Below are 27,636 nucleotides of genomic sequence, written 5' to 3'. Positions count from 1 at the left end.
GGCAAATGAGCATGTTATTTTTTAATCTGAAGGATGTTAAAAAAAAAAGAAGAAAATCTGATCCTTTCTATTGTTTGTTTTAAGAATCCAGAGAACAGAAGTATTAAAAATGATACTTGTAGCCCTCACTGTTCTTTTTATTTTGCTTTGGAAGTATATGATTATTTCTTAATACATAAGGTACTAGACTAACACCACTCCCCTTTTAATGGCTAAAATTCCAGAATTGACTGACTAACAATACAAAGTCTACAAATTATTTTGTAGGTGTCTTACCTTTATTGTTCAGAGGGCTTATTTTTTTCCTTACCTTCTATTTTCTTGCGGACAATGTTAGAAAGCTCGGTATAGAATATTTTCTCCATAGAAGCCAGCTTTTGTTATGTTCAGTTTCTCTTAAATGGCTTAGGTATAATGGTACTCACCTTTATAAATATTTTTCCTTTTAGCACCTCAAAGACAAGTTTTGGAATTTTATTTTCTACAAGTTCATTTTCATTTTTGGTGTGCTGAATGTCCAGACAGTGGAAGAGGTGGTCATGTGGTGCCTCTGGTTTGCAGGACTTGTATTTCTGCATCTGATGGTTCAGCTCTGCAAGGACCGATTTGAATACGTGAGTTTTTAGCAAAGCTCTTTCCTCATTCAGTCACACATTTGCCAGGTTTGAATTGTATACAGTAGTCCCCCCTTATCGGTGGTTTTGCTTTCCACGGTATCAGTCAGCCATGGTCTGGAAGCAGATGATCATTCTTGAAATGTATGTCCGGAGGTCATTAGTAGCATTCACTTACTGCATGTCATCACGCAGGCATTCTATCGTCTTACATCATCACAAGAAGAAGGATGAGTACAGTACAGTAAGATATTTTGAGAGGCAGACACCACTTCACATAACTTTTATTATAGTGTATTGTTATAATTGTTCTATTTTATTATTAGTTATTTTTGTTAATCTCTTACTGTGCCTAATTTATAAATAAAAATTTATCATAGGTATGTATGTATCGGAAAAACCATAGTATATGTAGGGTTTAGTACTGTCTGCAGCTTCAGGCATCCATTGGGGGCCTTGGAACATATTCCCGCACGGGGAAGGGAGGACATGGTAATGAGTGAACCATAACAGGCGTGTTCAGAGTAGCCCTCCAAGGAAAGGCTCCTGGATCAGGTACCCATGGCCTGTTTCTCGAGAAACATTTTGCAGAGCCCAAGGAGTGCAGGATCACTGTCTCCTAGAGAGGTTTCTTCCCCTACCCAATAGTGTATTACGTTACTACAGGCCACGTGGGGTCAGTTCACCTACGCAAACTGTTTTGATCACAGTGCAAGGAAACCTTAATATATAAACGGAATAAAAGCTGGTCTCGTCTAGGTATTTTCTGTTCTATTCTCCTTCCATTTGTTTCCCTCTTACTCTATTTCTTGGAGCCCTTCTTTCTGACTAGTTTACACTGTTTCCACCCCTGGGTGAGGACTGAATTAGCTCTCTTGGCTTCCTTGGTCCCTGGAGAAGTGAATCCTTTTCTGTTTGAGTACAAGATCTGTCTCTTGGTTTCAGATCTGAGCTGTGCAGATGAACCCTCACTCGTTAGTGCTCTGGAACTAATCTCGGGGATCCCGGGTAAACATGCACCTGCAGTTCTGCCCCTCAGTTAAACCCGCTCCTGAGCCTTATGTGCCCTTTTCTTGACCTAGTCCTCAAGGACCAGGTGGTCCTTGTGCCTCCTTGTGAGCTAATCTCAGTCTCAAAGCCTTTAGCTGTTTCACTGTTCAACCCCCATTCTGGCTCCAGAAGAGGAGCTTCTAACCTCCCTAACTGATTTGTTATCCACACCTTCATGCTCACGAGTCACAGCTCCAGGCTGGCTTTTCCATCTGTTGCCTCTCCTTGTATACCATTAACATAGCATTATAATGCAATCTAGATTATCTTTCGGTTGTCCTAGCCCTAAGCAGACTAGCAATGTCCTCCAAGTGAATTTTGGGAAGGAGAGCTAGAGCAAGGTTGAGAAGGAAATACAACATAATGTATAACTGTCCAGAGTCCTGTTGAACGTTAGAAGAATTACACGCCTTTGGAAACTTGCTTCTAGAGGTTTATAATCCTAGTGGTAAGAGGATCCTTGAGAATTGGAGATGAAAATATAATGTGTATTGTTATATTCGATAAATGATATAGATCTCTAAATATCAGCTCCTACTCATATTTAGGTTGGGGGGAGAGTTTTGACCATCTAGTAATGGGATGTATTTCTGTGCTTTGCATTCGGCCGTACAGCACAGATCCCCAGGCAAAGACACTGAGATTAACCTTGAGTTTCTCAGTGAAGTTCAACACTGCCATAAAAAAGAATGAGCTTCATTCTCCTGTTCTGTGTGTTTCAGCTTTCCTTTTCTCCCACCACACCTATGAGTAGCCACGGCCGAGTTCTGTCTCTGCTGATCGCTATGCTGCTTTCCTGCTGTGGATTAGCAGTTGTCTGTTGTGTCACAGGCTACACCCATGGGATGCACACATTGGCTTTCATGGCCGCAGAGGTAAGATGGCAGACATGGGTTTTTGCTCTGATTATTTTCCTGTATATTTTCAAGGAAGCTAGAGGATTATTGACAGATGATTTTCACTCACGAAGTAACTGATGGGTATTTGGTCTTTCATTTTAACAAGTGTTTTTGAGTTGCTTTGTATTGTGTTGAGTAGTGGTCCTGAATGCTTTCATGTGTGTTATTTCATGTAATCCTTGCTACAACCTAATAAAAAGTAATTATTTTTGCCAACGTTTATATAGTGCTTGTTGTATGCTGAGGCTTTTCTAAATACCCTACATGTATTGATTCATTTTAATATTCCCAGTTATGAAGGGGAAGCAGGCATAGAGGGTAAAGTGAATTGCTTAAGGTTCCAGAGAGGCACTTGGTACCATCCAAGTCCTATGGCTCCTAAGGAGGAAGGCTCTTCCCCTGAAGATGTTATAAACAATGATTGGTGGGGATTAATGAGCAAATACTCTATAATTGGTTTTTTTAGATATGGCATAAATTAAGATTTTACACAGTAATATAAATATATAAACTATAATCATTATTTTGAAAGACTAATTTGAGATATTCTTGTATATTTTAAAATTTACTTTTTAAATCAGAAAATACCAATTTCTGTTCAATAGAAATAAAATTTTTTGTATATCCTTATATTCAGTGGTTGTATTTGCTTTTTGCCTCAGGCCAAAGGTGAAATACTTTTATCTTGCCCATAATTGCTATTATTAATGGAAAAAATGAAATAATAAATATACTGAAGCTAATTAGCTAGTATCAAAATTTCTTACTAAGTTTGAACTACTAATTGGGAATTTGTTAGAATAGGGTTAAAATTTTGCTTAATAGCATTCATTTCAGAGTATAATATAGTAGTGTAAGTAAAATTAGAAAAGGAACATCATTCAAGTACTTAATAAAAACATTTACAATCCTAGTTGACTATTTTCTGTATATGAAAGGTAAACAACTGTATTTCCTCTTAAAAAAATCTGTTTAAAACTTTACACTGACTTAAGTTAATTAGTTTGCTTTAGATCGATTTTATTACAAATCACCATTTGAATGATTCTGTGTTCTCCCTTTTTGGTTCTTTACCTTTTAATTAATATTAGGCCAAACTTTGAAAAAGGTGTACCTAAAAATAAAGACATTTAGATTAGGCCTATTGGATCATACTATAGTACATATTTTTATTTTAGCTCGTTACTGTTTATTCTTTTAAGATAATTATGTTACAGATTTGATATTTTGAAGTGAATCATATTTTTATATTTGTTGTGTTTCTCTTCTATGTAAAATATTTTCCTTTTATAAATGGGAGTTTCCTAATCTCAAACATAAATAATGTAACAGTTCTGTGCTAGTAGAGGAAGAGGAAATTTTTCTTAATATCAATTTCTATAATACAAAATACCATGAGGAGCTTATTTTATTTTTGATTTCCTTCATTCTCTTTTCTTCTGTGTAGGCAAAGGGAATGCACAAAGAGTTACTTGGAGAGTAGGTACTCATATCTAGGATGGTAGCACCTAAGCTGTCCTTGGCTATAGGGTCACCAAGTTTTCAGACACCCTTTTAGGTAATCATTTATGGTGACTTTGCTGTATAAAACAGAAGTGATCATCAAACAACTAGAATGAACCTCAAGATTGTAGACGGCATCCTCAGGAAATGGACAGGTGTGATTGGTTGTCATCTCTCAACAGGGAAAGGCTCAGTAAAAGTTGGATTTCTAGGTTATGAAAATTTCTAGGTTATGTTCCATGGAAATTTCAAGCAGATGAAATAAAATGGTTGCTAAACTTGGACAACCTGCTTTTTCCCCCTTTCAGTTTCACTGAGATGTAATTGACATACAGCACTGTAGAAGTTTAATGTGTACAGCATAATGACTTGACTCATGTATGTTGTGAAAGGATTACCACAATAAGTTTCCGTAACATCCTTCATCTCATATTGATACCAAAAGAGAAGAAAAGGAAAAAAAATGACTTTTTCCTTGTGATGAGAACTTTTAGGATATACTCTCTTCACAGTTTTCAGTATGCCACACGGCAGTGTTAACTGTGGTCACCATGCTGTACATTACATCCCCAGTACTTATTTATCTTATAAGTGGAAGTTTGTACCTTCTGATCAGCTTCCTTCAATTCCCTTACCTGATTTTTAATTGAACTGAGAAACATTTGTCTCTTATCATTTTGTAAAGTAAATTTGGCCTGAGCAATCCTAAATTTTACCAAAAAAAGAAAAAATGTGTCTTTTTTCTTACAGTCTCTTCTTGTGACAGTGAGGACTGCTCATGTGATTTTAAGGTGAGTAGAAATTTGGGAGGGAGGTGATTGAGGTCTACTCATACAGTTGATTTTAAGATATGTATAAAATATAAAAATGTGACTGTACTGTATCACGTTTAAACCAAATTCAATTATGACAGTAAATGATTAAGATGATTTTTCTCTGTTCACTGCAGATATGTAATTCACCTTTGGGACCTCAACCACGAAGGGACATGGGAAGGAAAGGGGACGTATGTCTATTACACCGATTTTGTCATGGAGCTCACTCTCTTGTCCCTGGACCTCATGCACCACATTCACATGTTGGTACGTTTCCTCAGAAGGAGCTCTAACAGAGAGCTAAGTTTTTCAGAATTAGGAGACCTGGTTAGTACGTTAAGAAATGAAACCTTTGTGGATGTCATTGAAAGACTGTAAAAACAAATGCAGCTGCGCCTCTCCCTCTTTTTGCCACTGGGTGTAAAGCAGTGTCGTGGAACCACCTTGGCTGGTACCCACCTCAGGAGTTTGCTAAATCTCCTGAGAGACTTAGTTACCTCCACCGACCAAGTCAGTAGATAATTCTTTTAGCATGAAATTAAGGGAATATCTCTCCCCTTAGTTCTTATGGCTTCTAATATTTAGCAGTTACTTTGTAGATGGTGAGGAAATTCTCACAGTGTTAGCTACTTCATGGATTCATAACTTTTCCATCTTTGTAATTAAAAACAAAATATGTAGGGGCTGGCCCGGTGACGTAGTGGTTAAGTTCACCCGCTCTGCTTGAGTGGCCTGGGGTTCACTGGTTCAGATCCCAGGCGCAGACCTAGCACTGCTTGTCAATCCAGGCTCTGGCAGCATCCCACATAAAATAGAGGAAGATGGGCATAGATGTTAGCAACAATCTTCCTCAAGCAAAAAGAGGAAGATTGGGAACAGATGGTAGCTCAGGGCCAATCTTCCTCACCAAACAAGACAAACAAAAACAACCAACTTTATACTTAATTTCCCCTCCTTTATTGTTTACATTTTACTTTGGTAAGCAAGAAATTACAATGTTGGAAACCTGCTTCATTGGTTAGCACTTCGGTGATCTAATAATGGTGAGAATTGGTGTATTTGGTTGGCAATTTATTTAAATTATAAGCCTATCAAAGTAACATTTACAAATTATTGGTTTAGAAACAGCACATTTCTAAGTCTACTTTTTGAAAGTAACTTTGAAAATATACTTAAAAACAAAATGTATAGCTTTTGTTAAAAAAAGAGGCCCCCCCCCCAAAAACAAATGCCCAGAGATAACTGTTAACATTTTATTGTGTCTAGTGTTTCTTTATATACTCAAAGATATACATTCATAAAGTGAGATCATATTTTGGACATACAGTTTAGTTTTCTTTAGCTAATGTATTATGGACAGTTTCCTGTGCTAGCAGCAGTTCTTCTCAACTGTTTTAATGCCTTCAAGATAAAAATTCCACCATATAGATGTATGATGATTTAATTAACCAACTCCTATAATGGGTTACTTAGATTGTATTCAGTAGTTTGCTATTTCACATCTTTACATAATTTTTTTAAGTCATGCGTTAGTTTTTTTAGGTAGTTTTATCCTGCTTTTTTTGCTTAACGAATATTATTTTCCCATGTAATCTTTAAAAATGTTACATATATTGGGGCAGCGGTTAAGTTTGCACGTTCTGCTTCAGCGGCCCGGGGTTCGCCTGTTCAGATCCCAGGTGCGGACATGGCACTGCTCATCAAGCCATGCTGTGGCAGGCGTCACACATATGAAGTAGGGGAAGATGGCCACGGGTGTTAGCTGAGGTTGTTTTCCTCAGCAAAAAGAGGAGGATTGGCGGCAGATGTTAGCTCAGGGCTAATCTTCCTCAAAAAAGAAAAGTTATATATAAAATATAATATTAATTTGTAATTATATTTTATAATAAATATAATTAGTGACTATATAACATTATATTATATGAGTTTACAACCTAAATATTCCCCTACTGGGCATTTTGTTCATTTTCTGATTTTCTTTTTTATAATTGCGTGGATGGACATCTTTCTGCAGAAAGCTTTTAAATTTCTGATTAGTTCCTCAGGAAAGATTCCTGGTGCTGGAATGACTAGGCCAAAGAGCATGTACATTGTTTAGGGTAGTGAGATAAAAATATGCATTTGCTTCCTGAACGATTGTTGCAGTTCACCTTCACCAACAATTAAGAGCTTTTGTTACACACCTCACCTCCATCACTAGCAAGTTCGCATTCATTTTTATTGCATGTTTCATTCTCTTTCCCTTTTGTTAAGTTATTTGGCAACATCTGGTTATCCATGGCCAGCTTGGTCATCTTTATGCAGCTGCGTTACCTGTTTCATGAGGTGCAGCGTCGAATCCGTCGACATAAGAACTATTTGCGTGTGGTTGGGAACATGGAAGCCAGGTAAGTAAGCACAAGTTGATGTTGCCAAGTTTACTCATTTTAGTCTTTAATAATAACAGATCCAAGATTATATGAGAACTTGCTTTTGTAAACTAACAGAATACTGACGAGTATAGGCTCTGGAGTCAGACTGTGTGGGTGCAAATCCCCACGTAATTGCCATGTGATTTGGGGCAATTTACTTAACTGCCTGTGCCCCTTTTGGCTTTTGGCTTCATCTCTAGAGATGATAGCAGAAGCTTCTTCCTGGAGCTATTGGGAGGATTTGATGGGATAATGCATGTAATATACTTAGAATAGTACTGGGTCTATAGTACGTGCCCAGTAAATGTTAGGTTCTTATTATGTCATTATTTTTACCACCATTATTATTAAATGAAAGCTTCCTTGGGCTTCTGCTTTCTTTATTTTATGAAGGTGAGCCTCATTACATGCATGTTTACACACATACACACACACACACTCTCTTATACACTCTTAACTTCATTGAAGGAGACACTCACTTGCCCACCTGAAGCTAAACCAAGCCTAAAGGTGTGATTGATGGATATTCTCTTTGTGTCCAAGGGAACAGTTTGACTCTCGGGGATCTTAACTCCTCTGATTTGCCTAGAAGTGTTCCCTTAAGTCAGTACTACGAGGAGCCATTGTTAAGACAAAGTTAGTACAGTCATGTGCCACATAACGATGTTTCAGTCAATGCTGGACCACATATATGATGATGGTCCCATAAGAGTAGTACTGTATAGCCTAGGTGTGTGATAGGCTATACCGTCTAGGTTTGTGGAGGTGCACTCTTATGATGTTCACACAGTGGTGAAATTGCCTAATGGTGCATTTGTCTGAACATAGCCATGTTGTTAAGTGATGCATGGCTGTATAAGTTTCTTGCTGGCTCTTCTATGGGCTATGAAGAGAAGGTGAGTATAATGTTTGTGATGGTTGGAAATTTTTTACTGAACAAGACTCCTCTGTAACTGTGCTGTTAGCAAGGTGAAATGTATAAAGTGTTGTTCAGTATATATGTGTGGAATTGACAGATTCCTGCTGGATGCATGTTTTTTTACAGGTTTGCAGTTGCAACTCCCGAGGAGCTGGCTGTCAATAATGATGACTGTGCCATCTGCTGGGACTCCATGCAGGCTGCGAGGAAACTGCCCTGTGGACATCTTTTCCACAAGTAGGAGCTTCAGAAAGGGCCACCTGGGACTGGTGTTCTGTCCAGGGCACGTGGGTGCTTTTTGTGCCCCTCGAGAGTAATCCCAGCAGAGGAGTGGGGACATTACCTCAGACTGGCCATGGTGCTGGTAGTGAGTGATATGGGAAGCTTTGGGGTCTCCTCCTTTATCCCTCAGTCTCTTCCCCATGGCAGGACTGTTCCCCACTCACAGTTTGCCATCTTAATTTCTAGATGGGTTAGCTGTCTTTGTATTCCTTCTCTATTTAAGCTCTGAGGTAAAGCAAATATGCCTGTAAGATTTAAAAGAAAGGGATGGGGGAATCCTTGCTTTCAAACAGCTTATTCTGTAATTGGAGGGAGAGAATGTATATTTTTGTATTTTGCACATGCCCCAAAACAGCATAAAAACACACACCAGGGAAGTACGCTGAGAGGGGGACTGGACCAGGAACATCAGATAGTCCAGAAGAACTGTGACTGTGTCATCAATGATTACAAAATAGGATCTTCTGAAAACCTTCAAGACTGGAGTAGACCTGCGTGTGGAACAGACTCGGTCCTTTCCCATGGAGTCTTCTTGTCTCTCTGAGTTGCAGTCCTTGTTGCCTTACATTATTCATTTTTAGTGATCTCACAGGGCTCTGGCTCTTTAACCTAAATCAGTCTCTCAGTAGATTGGGCATTTTTGGTGTTGATGGACCTTCAGGTATCTTTTGGCCTTTTGCATCTGTGGTCAATTTTGCATATTGAGAAAGTTTTAATCTTTACATCTTTATTCTTCCTTTCCTGATTTGATATTCCCAAATCACTTTTCTTCTCCTTTTTAATGTTAGAAGGACTTTGGAGATGGGGTATCAGGAACTCAACAAATGTACTGACATATTTTTTTTATGTGCTGGGTTCTGGGGATAAAATAAAAATGACAGAGAAAGTCTTTGCTTTCACAAAGCTCACAGCCTGATGGAGGAGACAAATATGAATTACCTAGACACATTTATGACTGTGTAAGTGTAAATTGACATGAGTGCTCTAAAGAAAAGGAACACGGTTCTTGAAGCTTGTAGCAAAAGAATCTGACTCAAACCTGGGGGAAGTGACTCTTGAGGCTGAGTAGGAGTTAAGACAGCAAAAGGAGGCATCAGGTAGAAGAGTATTTGAGACAGAGGGAACATCTCTGGTGCAGGAGGGAATGTGGTGTGTTGAAGGAACTAAAAGAGAAGCCAGGTGTTTGCTGAGGCAGGAGAAGCAGGCAGGAGGTAGACCCTGCAGGGGCTTGAGGGCCTTTGGAAAAGGTAAGAAGCCATTGAAGGTTTTTAAGTAGGGGTTGGGGTTCAGGTGTGCAGCTTGAAAAAGTCAGGGGGCCTAGTTAGTGAGGGCTGCAGTGGTTCAGGTGTGTGTTGGCAGTACAGTAGCTGGACTACGGTGGTGGAAGTGGAGTTGGAGAGAAATGGACAGATTTGAGAAGGATTAGGGAGCATGTGGTGCTAGATTGCCTGTGGGAAAGTGAGGACTAAAGGTGTCAGGGATTCTCCTAGTTTTGTGGCTGTGCAACTGGATGGATAGTGGTGCTGATTGTTGAGATAGGAAGGCCACAGAATTCACACATTTCTCAAAACCTTTCAGTTAGTCCCAAAGGAGCCTGGAGACAGTTGGGAAGAATAACTTAAAGAGTGTATTTTAGCCTAGAAGAAATATTTTCAAGCATACAGTTAGATTGATTTTAGGATTTAATTTTTCAATTAAGGCAAAATTCACATAACATACAATTAACCGTCTTTTTTTTTTTTTTAAAGATTGGCACCTGAGCTAACAACGGTTGCCAATCTTTTTTTTTCCCCTGCTTTTTCTCCCCAAATGCCCCCAGTACATAGTTGTATATTTCAGTTGTGGGTCTTTCTCGTTGTGGCATGTAGGACGCTGTCTCAGCATGGCTTGATGAGTGGTGCCATCTCCATGCCCAGGATCCGGACTAGTGAAACCCTGGGCCGCCAAAGCGGAGCGTGCGAACTTAACCACTTGGCCATGGGGCCAGCCCCAGTTAACCACCGTAAAGTGTACAGTTCAGTGGCATTTTGTGCATTCACAAGGTCGTGCAACCACCACTTCTCTCTAGTTTCAAAACTTTTTCATCATTCCAGAGTAACACCCCATACTCATTAAAGTAATCACTCCCTATTCCTCCCCCCTCCATTAGGTGACAACACTAATCCACTTTCTGTCTCTATGGATTTGCCTTTTCTGGACAGTTCATATAAAAGGAATCATACAATAGGAGACCTTTTGTGACTGGTTTCTTTCACTTAGCATAAAGTTTTCAAAATCATCCAAGTTGAAGCATGTATCAGTACTTCATTCCTTTTTATGGCTGAATTTAAGTAATTTTATAATAATTAAACAATTTGTTTATCCATTCATCCATGGATAGATGTTTGGGTTATTTCTACTTTTTAGCTATTGCAAATAGTGTTGTTATAAACAATTTGTGAACAGGTATCTGTTTGAATACCTGTTTTTAGTTCTTTTGGGTAGATAGCTAGGAGTGGAATTGTGGAGTCATATGGTAATTCTGTTTAACTTCTTGAAGAACCCCCAAACTTTCCCACAGCAGCTGCACTTTTTACATCCCCTCAGCAATGTATAAGGGTTCTAATTTCCTCACATCCTCAACAACGCTTAGTATTTTCTGTTTTTCTTATAGCCATCCTAGTGGGTGGAAAGTAGTATCTCCTTGTGGTGGTTTTTGTTTTGTTTTTGAGTGATAATTCTCAAATGTAATTTTTTATTGTGGTAAAATATCCATAAGATAAAATGTACCATCTTAACCATTTTTTAAGTGTACAGTTCAGTGGCATTAAGTACATTCACATTGTTATGCAAACAATCCAACATCCATCTCCAGAACTTTTTCATCTTTCCAAATTGAAATTCCATACCCATTAAACACCAAGTTCCCATTCTCCTCTCCCCTCAGTCCTTGGGAACCATTCTATTTTCTGTCTCTAGGAATTTGACTAGTCTAGGTACCTCATGTAAGTGGAATCATACAATATTTGTCCTTTCGTGTCTGGCTTATTTCACTTAAGATAATGACTTCAGTGTTCATTTATGTTGTAGGATGTGTCAGATTATTACTTTCTAAGTCTGAATAATATTCCATTGTATGGATATATCACATTTTGTTTATCTGTTCATCTGTTGAGGGACATTGGGGTAGCTTCTACCTTGCGGCTATTGTGAATAATGCTGCTATGAACATGATTGTACAAATATCTTTTTGAGACTGTGCTTTCAATTCTTTTGGGTATATAACGAAAGGTGGAATTGCTGGATCGTATGGTAGTTCTATGTTTAGTTTTTTGAGGAGCCACCATACTCTTTTCCACAGTTAGGTGTGCCATTTTACATTCCTGTCAGCAGTGTACAGGGTTCCCTTCTAGTTTCTGCACATCCTCACCAATATTTGTCATTTTCAGTTTTTTGGATGGTAACCATCTTAATGGGTAGGAAGTAGTATCTCATTGTGGTTTTGATTTGCATTTCCTTAGTGACAAATGACGTTGAGCATTTTTTCACATGCTGGTTGGCCATTTGTATATCTTCTTTGGAGAATGTCTATTCAAATCCTTGACTATTTTTAAATTGGGTTGTTTGTCTTTTTGTTGATGAGTTATAAGAGTTCTTTATATATTCTGGATACTAAACCCTTATTAGATATATGATTTGCAAGTGTCTTTTCCCATTCTGTAGCTTGCCTTTTCACTTTCTTGATGATGTCCTTTGATGCACACAAGTTGTTAATTTTTATGAAGTCTAATGCACCTTTTTTTTGGTCGCTCATACTTTTAGTGTCAAATCTAAGAATCCGTCGCCAAATCCAAGGTCATGATGATTTACTCCGGTGTTTTCTTCTAACAATTTTATGGCTTTAGCTCTTATATTTAGATCATTGATCCATTTTGAGTTAATTTTTGTACATGAAGTGAGTTAGGGTTCCAACTTCATTCTTTTGATTTGGTCATCCAATTGTCCCAACACCATTTGTTGAAGAATCTCTTCTTTCCACATTGAATGGTCTTGGCACCCTTGTCAAAATCACTTGGCCATAGACGTTTAAGTTTATGTCTGGACTCTCAATTCTATTCCATTGGTTCATATGTCTATCTTTATTCCAGTACCATGTTGTTTTGATTATGGTAGCTTTGTAGTAAGTTTTGAAATCAGGAAATGGGGAGTGAGTCCTCTAACTTTTTCAGAATTGTTTTGGCTATTTGGGACTCCTTGCAATTCTAGATGAATTTAAGGATTGGCTTTTCCATTTCTGCAAAAAAGGCCATTGGGAATGAATAGAGATTACCCTGAATCTGTAGATCATTTGGGAGAGTATTGCTATCTTAACAATATTGTCTTCCAATCCATTAACATGGGATTTCTTTCCCTTTATTTAGGTCTTCTTTAATTTCTTTCAGGAATCCTTTGTAGTTTTTATTGTCGAGGCTTTCATCTCCTTGGTGTAATTTATTCCTAGCTATTTTATTCTTTTGAATACTATGTAAATGGAATTGTTTCCTTAATTTCTTTTTTGGGTTATTCATTGCTGGCGTATAGAAACATAACTGATTTTTACGTGTTACTCTTGTATGATGCAGCTTTACTAAATTTGTTAGTTCTGTGGTACTTTTGTATGTATGTGTATTATTTAGGTTTTCTGTATATAAGATCATGTCATTTGCAAATAGAGATAATTTTACTTCTTCCTTGACAATTTGTATGCCTTTATTTCTTTTTCTTGCCTGATGGTTCTCTCTAGGACTCCCAGTACACTGTTGAACAGCAGTGGTGAAAATGAGCATCCTTGTCTTGTTCCTGACCCTAGAGGGAAAGCTTTCAGTCTTTTACCATTGAGTATGATGTACCTGTGGATTTTTCATGAATGCCCTTTATCATGTTAAGGAAGTTCCCTTCTATTCCTAGTAATGCTGAGTATTTTTATCATTTTATCGTGAATATTGATTCATTTTCTTATGTTCAACCACACTTGCATTCCTAGGATAAATCCCACTTGCTCTTGGTGTGTAATCTTTTTAATGTGCTGTTTGATTTGGTTTGCTGGTATTTTATTGAGGATTTTTTAAATTTACATTCACAAGAAATACTGGTCTGTAATGGTCTTTTCTTTTGGTACCTGTGTCTGCTTTTGGTATTAAGGTAATACTGGCTTCATATTAAGTATGTATTAGGAAATTTTCCCTTCTATATTTTGAGAAAGTTTGAGTAGGATCAATATTAATTCTTCTTTAGATACTTGATGGAATTCACCAGTGAAACCATCTGGTCTTGGGCTTTTCTTTTTTGGGACATTTTTTGACTGATTCAGTCTCTTTACATGTTCTAGGTCTGTTGAGATTTTTCTATTTCTTCTTGAATTAGTTTTGGTAATTAATGGTGTTGCTAGGAATTTGTCCATTTTATGTATATTATCTAATTTGTTGGAGTACAGTTATTTCTAGTATTCTCTTATAATCCTTTTAATTTCTATAAGGTTGATAATAATGTTCACACTTTCTGATTTTAGTAATTTGTATCTTCTCCCTTTTTTTCTCAGTCTAGCTAAAATTTGTCAATGTTGATCTTTTCAAAGAACCAACTGCCGGTTTCATTGATTTGCTCTATTGTTTTTCCATTCTCTATTTCATTTATCTCTGCTCTAATCTTTGTTGTTTCCTTCCTTCTGCTGGCTTTTGGTTTCATTTATTCTTTTTCTAGTTCCATAAGTTATAAAGTTATTGTGGATTTGAAGGTTTTTTTCTTTTTAGGCATTTTTAGCTATAAATTTGTCTCTGAGCATTACTTTTACTGCATCCCATAAGTTTTGGTATGATGTGTTTTTGTTTTCATTTGTCTCAAAGTATTTTCTAGTTGCCAAAGTGATTTCTTCTTGACCCAGTGGTTGTTTAAGAGTTAGAATTTAATTTTTAAAACACTTGTCTGCCTTGGGTTGAGTGAGCAAACCATTGTTAGGACATCTGCTTGGTGCTTTACTTTGTAGCTTTGGTTAGTAGATAGGAGGAGAGTTGTGTGATGATAATCTAAGGGCAAATTCATTTGTCGTAAAGCTAATTGTCTAGATTTCAATAGACTGTAGCTAGATAATTTGTTGCTATAGAAGATGTCTTTGCAAGGTTTCAGTCCAATGAATATTTAATTATATTGAAGTGTCCTACTTAGAAGGAGGCGACACAATCCTTCAATAGAATATTATTATAGTTATATAGAAAAATATCTGTTTTATCTAAAGTTAAGTTTCTTTAGCTATGAAAGTCTACTTTTGTTTTTTTTTTAAGCAACTGTATCTAACTAGTTGTACTCACCTTGGAGTTTTTAGGCTATTAATTTAATGTGGGAGGTTTTTTCAGAATATGAAATAAAATTAGATTTGCTTATGAAAACTGTGTCACAGTGTAACATTATTGGAAGACAAAGATCTTACACACTTTTGTAGCCCCACACAAGGCTAATTTTACTAGAGGTGTGATTTAAGGGTGTTCATTAAGAGGAAGTGAACTTTTAAAAAATATAATCATTTATTTGTCTAATAGTTAAATGATCACAAACAGGAATTATAGGTACTTTATTTCAAAATGTGATAGAGTTGGATATACACATTATTTTGGAACATTACTGTCGTACTTTTTTCTGGCACAGAGATAGTAAGTGGCTCCATCTGGCCTCTGGGAAAGTTTTGACACGTAAGTACCATTTGGTCTCCAGAGACTCTGAGGATTGTCACATTATGGTGAGACTCTCCTTTGTAACTTTATATGTGCACGTCTTCCCAGATATTCAAAAAGAAAAAGACACAGAGAAGTGAGTGCTTTTATTCAGTGCCTCATTGAGCTCTTAGAAGAAAGATAACATTATCATTCCGTGGAATGGAAGGCTCCTTGGAATTTTAGAAGAAAGATCATGTAGTGTTATCAAATAGGAAGGTACCTTGGAGGTCACTTCATTCTACTTTCTCATTTTTTTTAGTACATTTCCCTTTAATGGACAGTGCAAGTAATTTTTGAGACTCTACCATAATTAGGGCATTATCATTTCCTGAGAGAGGGCAAAAGAAGCTTTCGGCTTTGTTGAGAAAGCAGAATACAGATAGAAGAGGGTTACAAATAGAAGAAGTTGAGATGGTGGATGTAAGGGAGTGGTTGTGGGTGAGCTAGGTGAAGATGGAAGTAAGGCCTCGAGGCGATGTGATACTTGATGAAAAAGTGGTGTTATCAGTGGATGGGAGGTCTTAGCAAATAAGTAACCCTTATTTGCTCAGTCCCAGAGAAGTGAGCTGGAAGGAGAGGAGCTTTAGTTAGATCTTTGAAGTCACGATTTTTGAAGAGAAGGCCAAGATTATGACCATATTAGTGGGTAGCTAATGTAGAGTGAGAGAAAGATCATTGGAGTAGAGGATTCAAAGAATGAGAGGCTAGGGATGATTCAGCCACATGGATTTGATAGAGTTGGAAAGGAAGATGGTGAGCCATGTGATGAAGTCTCATGGAAGAAGGTCATGACTGGGAGCTTGGTAGATGACCATGTATGTTAACAAATTAATGTTCATAGCAGAACACACTGGAAGTATTCTAATTAGAGTAAAATAGGGCACAGAGGTAATGTTACCAAACGTTTCTCAACATTTAAATCTCTCTAGTGGTAAATAGAAAGTAAAATTGCAACACATTTGATACATTCAGAGTACTTCTGGTGAATTCTCACAAAATGTGCTAAGGATATCTTATTTTGGTCTTTTTGGTAGCTCCTGTCTTCGTTCCTGGCTAGAACAAGACACCTCCTGCCCAACATGCAGAATGTCTCTTAATATTGCTGACAATAATCGTGCCAGGGAAGACCATCAAGGAGAGAACCTGGATGAGAATCTGGTTCCTGTGGCAGCAGCTGAAGGCAGACCTCGCTTAAACCAGCACAATCACTTCTTCCACTTTGATGGTTAGTTGTTTCAACCTCTAAAGCCACACTCAAGGGGTTTCTCCCCTAAGGGGGTGCTGTTTTAGTTATAAATTGCCTATACAGGCCAGTTTAATTTTATGTTTTAATTTTAATTGAAAGTGTTCAGTAAGTATAGAGAGCACTGAGGGGTTATTCTGTGCCAGGCATTTTGCTATATTTAGTGTGAATATGGGTGGGCGTTGGGGCGGGAAGGTGGAAGAAGTGAAACTGAATCAACCATGCCTGCAAGGAGCGCACTTAATCAGTTTAATACTTAACTGTTGCTAATAATGTGTAGTACTTACGCATATAATGAAGGGTCATTGAGTAGCCTTTCCAGTGAGTACTTGAAGCACAATCAGAGCTGGAATCCTTTTTCTTTGCCCATAAAATATGAATATTGTGCCTTCCATCAGTGTTGAAAAGAGTTGTAATAAAACCACACTTAAAATTCTAATGCCATGAGCACCTTATGAGGGACTGGTTGATCATCCTTCTTGATCATCATTCACATTATATCAAGCTGTTGTTGATTTTCATCAATTCCAATACCGCTAAATTCTGTGAGTTCCTGTTTCTTACTATAAAGTAGGTACCCCTGGAATTTTGTTAGGAGGAGTGCTGTTCGCATCTCTGATTTGAGTTTCCATGGGTGGAGCATGGCGAGAGTGTGAGACATTGGTGAAATCCCTGACAGAAAGGACCAAAGGGAGTAGAGTCAAGTCTCCAAGAAGATGGCTGTTTGGCGGGCTGGGCCAAGGGTGAGGGTGCAGGGGTGTGTGGAGGGGCTGCCTTGGTGGCTGTTAATTAAGGCCTCTATCAGGTGAGACTTCTGAAATATACTAGCAGATCTTGGACATGGGTCCTGGCTATGTAATCTATTGTTTTATGAATTACTAATAAAAACTTACTCAAAATAGATAAAATCAACTTTATTTCTCCCTAGTAAGCACATGAAATAAGTATCCAGTTTTTTAACAGGCATGTTTAGTTGGGTAAGACCTTGGAGATGGCCATTAACTTTTTTATATTCCATGCCTCAGTGCTTCTTTGTGATGGGAAGAATACTTTCCCTTAAACATGTGGCTTGATACTGAGTTGTTTTGCAGCCAGTCCTTGGTGGTGGAATATCTAAGGATCCCCTTTTCTTAGGGAAATAGCAGAAGCAGCAGACTTCTTGGTATCATCAGTCCACAAGCCTGTGTCGTAGAACTCTTTGGAAACAATTTTGAATAAGAAAACCAAGGTCTTGGAGCCAGATTGTTAAGTAGAAAATACTTCATGAAAATAGTTGTGAAAACAGTGTCTCTGGATGAGTAGTGTTTGTGTAAAGTGTGAAAGAGAGGAGCAAAAACTCATCTGTTGTAGCAGCATTAGAGCCATGAAAACCTTCCTCACATTCTAGGCTGAGAGAGTGGGTTGAGATTGTGTGGATCCAGCCCACTGGGAAGCAGGAAAGCCCAGTGTTAAAATGTTCTGGAACCTGACTGTCTGGCTTCCAATCCTGGTTGCCATAATTAAATTGTGTGATCTTAGGCAAGTTATCTAACTTCTTGAGTGCCTTGGGGACCCAAGACCCAGGGAACTAGAGTCAAATGTCTGAGAAGATAAAATGGGAATAATAACAGATGGTACCACATGGGGTTCTAGTGAGGGTTACATGAGCTAACCCACTTGAAACACTTGGTCCAAAAGGCCTGGCGTCAAGTAAGCCCTTAGTGAGTACCAGCTGGTGTCATGGAGAGGCCAACTCTGGAGTGGATGACATGGGGAAAGAGGTCTCTAAAACTTGCTCTGGATTCTCCTTTGTTTCAGGGTCGCGGATTGCGAGTTGGCTGCCGAGTTTTTCAGTCGAAGTGATGCACACCACCAACATTCTTGGCATTACGCAGGCAAGCAACTCCCAGCTTAATGCAATGGTAAGGCCCGCTAACTGCTTTAAGATGATTAGTAGGCAGAAGGGATGTGTACTGTGTTTGACCTTGTTGGTCCTACTCTGCTCTGGCAGAATGGCAGGATTTTCAGGGGTGTTTTATTTCTTCAGTGGGACCACTTAAATTCCTGTGTTTTGCAATCTGAAACTGGTTTGGAAAGCAGTTTTCATTTCACTCGGGTGGGAGATAATCTCACCTTTTTTGAGCACTAGTAGGTTCACTCTGTTGTGATCCAGGCCAATCTTGGGACTCTCCTTGATTTTAGCCAGAAATTCCTGGGGGGATTCTTGACTGGAGTGAATGATGTGCCTTTTATCAAAAATTATATTAGGCCTACCAAATGTGGTTTTTTGACCCCCGTCCCCTCCTTCCCCATAATAAATAAATGTGTATCCATACACACACACACACACACACGGCTGTGTGTGTATATATATACCTTGAGATATTGAGGCATGCTCTTGGCTCAAGGATATTGTTCAAATACGTCAAGATTCTTTGTATTTTTCTAAAGCTTTGCCATATGGTGTATATTTTTATTTTACAGTGTTGGAGAAACATGTTTTACCATTGTTGAAATTTAGTGTTCACTGTGATAATAAATGCAGGAGTCTTAAAATGCACACTACCTTAGTCCTGCTTGGATGGGGCCTCTGGCTGACCTGGGTAAGCCTAGTCAGTACTCCAGGAGGTCGTTGTCATTTATTCATTCATTAGTTAATTTTAATGTATTTATTCAACAAATTTGTACTGAAAGCCTATTCCTGTGACAGGCACTACACAGTGTAACCAAACCACAAACACTTGCGGTGTAAACCAGGCCGATGTGAGCCCTCGTCTCAGGCAGTCTAGTTGTAGCTGGGAGACTGATTATAGGTGCAGACAGGTAAGAGCTTGCTGGTGGTGCTGAGAGCTCTGCAAGCGGTGAGGCAGGTGGTGCGGTGGGGTGGGTGGGAAGAGGCTATTTTAGAGGAGGCATCCGGAGACGTTCTCTCTGAGGAGGTGATATTTAAGCTGAGACGAGAAGGAGGCAGATCAGGGGGAAGGAGGCAGTGGAAACAGTAGGTGCAAAGGCCATGAGATGAGAAAGTGCTGGAAACCGAGAGAAGTCACTGTGGTTGGAGCCTGGCAGGTCGGGGACCAAGACTGTGATATAAGCGGAGATTGCAGAGCCAGGTTCTGCAGAGACTTGTGGCCACAGTCGGGTGTAGATTTTAGAATGAGAGGAGTAGGGGGCCATCCAAGGCTTTTTTCCTCCCCCGGGGACTGACGGGGAATGATCTTGCTTCTGAGGGGAGAGTGGATTATAGAGGGGCAAAACAAGGCAGTGAGGCCAGTTAGGAGGCTGGTGCAATAGTTCAGCAGAAGAACATGGTGGCTTGAACCAGGGTGTTAGTGATAAAAGATGAAATAACTGGCAGATTTAAGGTATTTTTGGAAGATGAACTGACAGGGCTTGACAGTGCTTTGATTTGGATGTGGGGGGAGCTGGGGGGAGGGAAGTGGAGGAATGAAAGCTGACGCACTGGGTTTCAGTTAAGCAGCTCAGCCGCTATTGAGTCTTGAGGGCAAAACTGGGGGAGAAACGGGCTTGAGGACCAGGACTTGGCATTCTGTTTGGTGGGAAGTTGGGATGTCTATGAGACATTCAAGTAGAGATGTCATGTAGGCAGTTCTGGACCTCAGTAAAGACATCAAGCTGGAGATAAACATTCAGGAGGGTTTTTGGGTTGGGGGGTAGTTTTATATCTATAGGTGAGATATATAAAGCAGGAGATGATTTCTTCAAGGGAGAGAATGTGGCTTGCAAAGAGAAGAGGGGTCAAGGCTGAGGTCTGATTGAGAAGGAAGGAAACCGGGAAAAGGTGGCAAGTCACGCATGTGGGAATTCTTAGAAGATGAGGTCAGAGAGCCGCGTGTTGGATTTGACAGGGTGGAGGCAGTTGATTAGCTGGAGTAGAACAAACAGTTTCCATGGCCTGACGGCTTGAATGCTAGATAGTGGTGGATTGAAAAATGAGTAGGAGCTTAAGAAACACACAATATCTAGCAGTATGTTATAAAAGGGAGTGGAGAAGTAGAGGTGGTAGCTTGATAGGAATGTGGTATCAGGGGAGTTTTTGTTTTTTTAAGATTTTTGAGCAGGTCATTTATCCACAAGTTTCAAAACCTATAGAGGAGTATCCAGGGAAGTCATGCTCCCATCCTTTCCTTTATCCACCTAGTGCCCCCGGTCCCCCACAACCACTGTGGAATCATGCAGTGTTTGTCTTTTTGTGATTGGTTTATTTCACATAGCATAATATCCTCAAAGTTCATCCATGTTGTAGCATATGTAGAATTTCCTTCCTTTTTAAGGCTGAATAATAATATTGTATGTATTTATTCTATTTTGTTTATCCACTCATCCATTGATGGACACTTGGGTTGCTTCCACATTTTCGCTATTGTGAATGATGCTGTGAACATGGGTATACAAATATCTCTTTGGGACTTTGCTTTCAATTATTTTGAGTAGCCATGGGTCTTTTTTTAAAGATAGATTCTAAAGCATGCTTGGTAGATGAGTAAGAATGATCACTAGAGGGGGAGAGATGGATGGTACAGAACAAACCGAAGAGTTAACTGAACTGGAGGTGGAGGGTGGGGTTGGGAGCCAGAACAGGAGAGAGACTCTCGCCTTCGTTAGGAGGAGGGATGGAGGTAGCTACCGGTATGTTTTTGAGATTTGATTTAAAAAGAAGGCATGGCTCATAACAACCAAGAGGTAAAAGCAACCTAAATGTCCATCAGAGATGAATGGATTAAGAAAATGTGGTATTTCATACAATGGAATATTATTCAGCCTTTCAGAAAGAAGGAAATCTTGTCATATGCTACAGCATGGATGAGCCTTGAGGACGTTATGCTAGATGAAATAAGCCAGTCACAAAAAGACAAATATTGCATGATTCCACTTACATGAGGTATCTAAATGAGTCAAACTCTTAGAAACAGAAAGTGGAATGGTCGTTGCTGGTGGGGAGGCGGGAATGGGGAGTCACTGTTCAGTGGCAGAGTTTCCCTTTTGCAAGATGGAGAAGTTCTAGTGAAGCGCTGCACAGTAACGTGCAGGTAGTTAATACTACTTGTACACCTACAAACGGTTAAGGTGGTCAGTTTTATGTTTTGACCACAATGATTACAAGAAAGGCCTGGGTTCCTGCTGGCTCCTGCTTTCTCAGTGAAGCCCACAGCCAGGTTGCCAGCAGAGAGTGACAGTGACGTGATGATTGGCATAGATGGTCTGGGAGTGTGGTGGCCCAGTGTGCCCGCTGCCGGCTCCTGTCAGGCTCTGCGTGGCTACTTTGGCGTTAGGCAGCTGTTGAAGCTCTGCATGTGGATCACCTCACCTGCCTCCTTAAAGGAGTTAGACTTCGTGGGCGTGGAACCTCCTAGGGATCAGAATTACGTTCTCAGAGTTGCTGTGTTCACATTTCTCAGGCGGGCCCTGGCTCTTCCTCGAGTTCCATGATGGACTGGAATAGCCTATTGTTAGCATGACTAATTTGCTGGAACCATACATTTTTTATAAAGATCCAATAATTACCTTACTTGGTTTTCTGGAAGAGAAGCTTTGGTCTAGTAAAAGGAATCTTGAGCATTTTTTAATTTGGGAAATGAGAGGGAAGCTGTTTAAGAATAGAGAAGAACATTATCTGATTATTGAGGTCTTTATGGACTCTTTTCCAGTTAGCTTTGATTTGCCCTGGAAAAAAATGATCAGCTGACATTCATGCAAACAAAAAGGGGATTCCTGGCTCATGGAGACCATGGGCCCTCCTGCTGTGCTCTGCTTGTCTTGCCCCACCCTGCCACCCCCATGATGCCTCTGAGCAAAGCTTTGTGCAGGTTTCCCCTGATCTTGTCTCTCAAGGCCCTGACACTGAGACACATCCCTCTCTTTCTACAGTTACAACGACGTGTTCCTTACGAGCTCAGATCCCAATAGCTCAGATCCCAGTAGGAGATTCACTCAAGATTCATTCATTCAAGTGCCCCTAAAGCAATTCTATTTTTCCTGTTTTTTCTTTTGATCATTAGGACTCTTCCACAAATAAAACCTTGAGCAAAAGCATTTGTAAAATAAATACACATGTGTGAAAAACAAATCTGGAGCTTCTTTGATGAAAGTATGAGTGGTGACGTGCCAAGACCTGTGCCTGCTCCCTGCTACACATGTGCTCCCACTCTCGAGCCCTAAGTGGACTCTGAGACATTGCTGGCGTACTGTTTGAAAACTTCAGCTCCGATATTAGGAATTCACTTTCTTTATTATGTTTCTTTTCAAATTGAGGTGTAATTTACATAGAGTAGATTCACCCTTTTTAGTATCCAGTTCTGTAAGTTTTGTCACATTCAGAGTTGTGTGACCACCACCACAGTCAAGATACAGAACAGTTCTATTTCCCCTCCCCCGAAATTCCATTGTGCGCTTTGTGATCCCTGCCTCTTCCAGAATGTCATATAAATGGAATCATACAGTACATAACCTTTTAAGTCAGGCTGCTTTCACTTAAGATAATACGTTAGAATTTTATCCATTTGATGTATATGATAAGTTTGTTCCTTTTTGCAATTTTATCCTTAAGGAGAATACATTTTTTATTTAAATTATTTTATTGGGGTCATATTGGCTTATGACACTGTGTAAATTTCAGGTGTACATTATTATATTTTGGGTTCTGTGTTGACTACATCGTGTTCACCACCAATGGTCTAGTTTTTATCCATCACCATACATATGTGCCCTTTTATCCCCCACCCACTCCCCTTTGGTAACCACCAATCTGTCCTCCTTATCTGTGTGTGTATTTATTTATCTTCCACATGTGAGTGAAATCATATGGTAGTTGTCTTTATCTGACTTATTCTGCTTAGCATAATACCCTCAAGGTTCATCCATGTTGTTGCAAATGGCATGATTTTGTCTTTTTTTGTGGCCAAGTAGTATTTCGTTGTATATATACCGTATCTTCTTTATCCAATCATCAGTTGGTGGGCACTCGGGTTGCTTCCATGTCTTGGCTATTGTGAATAATGCTGCAGTGAGCATAGGAGTGCATCTATCTTTTTGAATTATTGATCTCATGGAGAACACATTTTTATACCTGAGTTATACTGAGCTTTAAAATGAAGACTTTTTACAGCTAGCATATTCTAGGTGAGCCTGTTTCGAGATCCAGCTGGATTTCTGTGCTCTATTGTGAAATTGATGCTGTCCCAAGTTATCTGTTTGGCATCCTGGAAAAGTAGTAAAAGGAGTGCAGTTTGATGGTGATCCGCGGAATAGAGGTGGCCCCTTACCTGTGTGTGCAGGGCAGGACGCCGAGTTCAGTGCCCGAGCCTGCCATACATGGTGACCTCAGTGAGTCCCTGTTGAGACTGAACGTTTCTGTGGCCTCTGTATTTGTGTTCCTATAGGCTCATCAGATCCAAGAAATGTTCCCCCAGGTTCCGTACCACCTCGTGCTACAGGACCTCCAGCTGACACGCTCTGTTGAAATAACAACAGACAACATTTTAGAAGGACGGATTCAAGTACCTTTTCCCACACAGGTAAACAAGGGTTTTAAGCGTGACAAATGGATTATGTCTTCACAAAGATTTAATTCTCTAGATTAACCTTTTAGTTTCTTAGCAATTGAATATCACTTATGATTTGATGAAGGGTTTCTCTGAATTCCCATCTTACCAAATTATGACAGAACATTCCCATCAGAGAGGCTCAGAATAAGACAAGGACAAATGTATTCAGATACTTTTTTGTACAGACATACACCCCAAACCAGCCAAACCAGCCTCCTGCCAGTCCAGGAGGTCCTAGCGTCAGCTCCTTCGGACAACGATTGGCAGCCTTTTACTGTAAAGGGCAGATCAAAATATTTCAGGCTTTGCGAGCCATACAGTCTCTGTTGTAACTTCTCAACTCTGCCGTTGGAGCACTAAAGCACCAGGGACAACATGTAAATGAGTGCACCTCACTGTGTCCCAGTGAAGCTTTACTTATGACAGCAGGTGAAGGGGCAATGTGGCCGCAGGCTGCTGTGTGCTGACCCCCAGCTCTAGGCGATAACGCCGCCTGTCGCTGGTCGGCTTTTCACATGGGTGTGGTTCTCCCTGAAGTGTACAGCTATGTGAGGCTTGTACTTTTCACTTTTTTATTTTTACACACTTTTTTATTTTTTAAAGATTGGCCCTGACCTAACATCTGTTGCCCATCTTTTTTTTCCTTCTTCTTCTTCCTAAAGTACATAGTTGTAGGTCCTTTTGGCTCTGCTATGTGGGACGCCACCTCAGCATGACCTGATGAGCAGTACCATGTCCTCACCCAGGATCTGAACCGGCAAAACCCTGGGCCGCTGAAGTGGAACGTGCAAACTTAACCACTCGACCCATGGGGCCGCCCTGTACTTTTCACTTTTTTAAAATGGTCAGATTTCCTGGCCCATCATATAGCCCCTTTAAGGGTACAAGAAGTATTAACATTTTAAAGACAGGCTTTCTGGCAGGACCAGGGGATCATCTACCAAGAAATTATTCAACTTTGTATGCAAAAATAGATGGAAATCTATTAATAAAATCCTAAAACTTGAAGATCTTTGAAGAGGGAACGAGCCTGGAGTTTGGAGTCAGATGTGCTGAGGTGTTAGACATGGCTCACCGGTCCTTGCCTGTTTGACCTGGTTGTTGGCTGTGCATTTCCCCAACAGCTGGCCCTGAGACAGGGATTCAAATGTGAGTAGTTAATTTGGGACGTGTTCCAGGAAACACGGGCAGCAAGTGGGGCTGTGAGATGGACAAGGGAAGGTGGCCAGTGAATGGTTTGTTGTCCAGCAGATGGCTGTCGTGGGTGACTGGAGCTGGACCCCACTGGGGTCCTCTGGGATCTGGTGTAAAACACGTCCCTCCTGAGAGGGGAGGAGCTGGGTGTTTATACACTAGTTCCTTTTTGTCGGTTGAGGGCTGCTTCTAGGGGGCACAGTTACCCCATGCGGCTGAAGTGAGCCTCAGGCAATGCAGTACGGGAACGGCCAGCCAGCACTGTGGTGGCAGGACCCGCGGGGAGACAGGCAGGGCCCGGAGTGTCTGCAGCGTTGGCCGAGATCTCAGCCTGGCTGAAAATGAGAAGAACGGCAGTACCTATTTCATAGGATGTTAAGAAGAGAAATGAGGCGATCATGTGAGGGTTTTTACAGAGTGTTCAGTCGCTGTTATCTGATGTTATTTCATTATTCTCATGCAGTTACTATTACTGAAGGGGAAACTAAATGTGGAGCCAACTGATAACTCTCAAACTTAGGCCTTAGGCTCTTTTGTCTTGTCTTTAATCTTAGTGGCATTTTCGTTTCTTCGATGCCGCTGGTGTTGTTAAAGCTCAGACTGTGTTGGGAGCACAGCCCCTCTGCACCCTGGGTCTGCCTGGACCTGTTGTTTAGGTTCGGCCCGGCTCCTACTGTCCGTGGTGCTGTTTCTCTTTCAGCGGTCAGAGAGCATTAGACCCGCATTGAACAGCCCTGTGGAGAGGCCAAACGGTGACCTGGAGGAGGGAGAACCTTCTGCCCAGGTGAGGTCGGCACACTTGAGAGAGTGAGTGTGTGTGATCGGGGAGGAGGAGTGTGGTGCTTGGCAGGGGTCTTCAGTCCTGCCTCTGAGGGGGGAGGCAAGGGCAGGGGTGTTGAGGAAGGCCGGATGCCACATCTGCCTCGATATTGAAGGTTAAGAAACCAGGTGGTGCCTGTGGCATGGCCTGCATTTCCCCTAGGGCCTGCAGCCCGCTCCTCAGGGCCTGGAGAAGGGAGTCATGCTGTGCCCAAGCCAGCCCTGGCCCCGTGGGCCTGAGTGGCTGCACTCGGGAGGGCAGGGTGAAGCTGGGCCTGGACTCTGTGCCTGGACCCAACCCAGGTGGGGACGACTGGGCCCCGCTGTCTAGGGCTGTAACCGGTGACTTAGTCTCTCCCACAGCTCACCTGTCCAGCTCAGCATTTCCAGGTACTTGCATGCATTTCACCAAAGCAAGACCCCCTGAGCGTGGGGGTGGGGGGAGAAGTGTGGTTGTCTTGGGAAGCAGATCTGCCTAGATATACACTTGGGGGCAGCTTGAGATGGCTGCCTCTAAGCAAAAGCAGCTCTTCTGTCTGGTTTTCAGGGCAGAGGCACCCCCTACATGCTCTTAGCCCCACACCCTGGGGGTCCAGTTCACATCCTTTTCCCATAATTCCTATTTGCTTAATCAGTTACCATACTTTCCAAAAACTTTTAAGAGACTAGAAAAAAGCCCCAGGCAGCCCTATCTTGTGTTTCTGTGTTTGTGACACGCGGGGCTTTCCGCCCGCAGGGCTGGGGTCTGCGGCTGGCAGTGCCTTCCCTCACATCAGTCAAGGTTCTTCTCAAAGCAGCTCCTTTTACTGACGAGTGACGCGGTGGCTGCTTTCACTGCACGTGTTTTGCCTGCAGACAGGAGACAGTAAAACTCCTAAGACTTTTTCAGATCATTGCTGAGTTAAGTTTTCACATCCGCATTGGTAACTGGATCATGCAGCGTTTAAACAGTGCTGCCCGACTCCTGAAGAAGGAGTTGGTTTCATGTTTCCCATGTTCTGGATAGCGGGCTTCGCTGAGGTCTGAACGCTAGACTGGCTCGGGGGCATCTGCGGACGGCACGTTCCATTCCTGTCTTGATTCTTCAACTCTCTTTTTAGAGTTAGCATGAAGATTTTTGAGTTTTTTCTAACATAGTGGAGGGAAAGTACTTACTTCACAAGGAAACTTGCTATCTAACATTTTTGGTCATTCTCAGGAAATAAAAAGTCCTTGGATAACAATCAGTTAATAAAAGCCTGAGTTTAGCCCATGGTCACATCGGCTCTGCTCGTCTCTTAATTCAAAGTCTCCCCTGCATCAGTCAGGCTGGAAGCCGGCGCGGGCCTGAGGCTGGGCTTGTTTCCTTTCTTCTGTCTGCTCCTCCACTCACCAGCAGTTCTTGCTAACCTCCTCTAGGGTCAGGCTCAGGAGGAGAGAGGGTCAGGATGGGCCCTGTGCCCCCGGCATGCACATGTGTGTGCGTCTGTGCACACCCCTCCCTATGCGTTACAGTTATCTCACGGGTCTGCCTGCCCCATCTAGCACCACAAACCTCGACTGAATGTACTTTCTTTGAACTGGCTATTTATGACCACCCATCCCTTCATGGGGGGTCACTCAACCCTCCAAGGGGGCC

General features: G+C 40.8%; 1 protein-coding gene across 1 annotated transcript in view; it reads left to right on the top strand.

Moving 5' to 3' along the window:
* The window catches only part of AMFR (autocrine motility factor receptor), a 44,046-nt gene that overhangs the window by 12,890 nt on the left and 3,520 nt on the right, over positions 1 to 27,636 (top strand). The window contains exons 3-12 of the mRNA XM_070500670.1: positions 450 to 614; positions 2,387 to 2,539; positions 4,817 to 4,857; positions 5,016 to 5,148; positions 7,135 to 7,268; positions 8,338 to 8,448; positions 16,253 to 16,443; positions 18,259 to 18,362; positions 23,841 to 23,975; positions 25,900 to 25,983. Of these exons, the coding sequence (XP_070356771.1) occupies positions 450 to 614; positions 2,387 to 2,539; positions 4,817 to 4,857; positions 5,016 to 5,148; positions 7,135 to 7,268; positions 8,338 to 8,448; positions 16,253 to 16,443; positions 18,259 to 18,362; positions 23,841 to 23,975; positions 25,900 to 25,983 (1,251 nt within the window). The remainder of the gene's footprint in view (positions 1 to 449; positions 615 to 2,386; positions 2,540 to 4,816; positions 4,858 to 5,015; positions 5,149 to 7,134; positions 7,269 to 8,337; positions 8,449 to 16,252; positions 16,444 to 18,258; positions 18,363 to 23,840; positions 23,976 to 25,899; positions 25,984 to 27,636) is intronic.

Source organism: Equus asinus, chromosome 28, assembly GCF_041296235.1.
Source record: "Equus asinus isolate D_3611 breed Donkey chromosome 28, EquAss-T2T_v2, whole genome shotgun sequence".
In the NCBI taxonomy this organism is placed as follows: Eukaryota; Metazoa; Chordata; class Mammalia; order Perissodactyla; family Equidae; genus Equus; species Equus asinus.
Note: the sequence above shows the minus strand (reverse complement) of the source record. Positions and strands in the feature narration are given on the sequence as shown.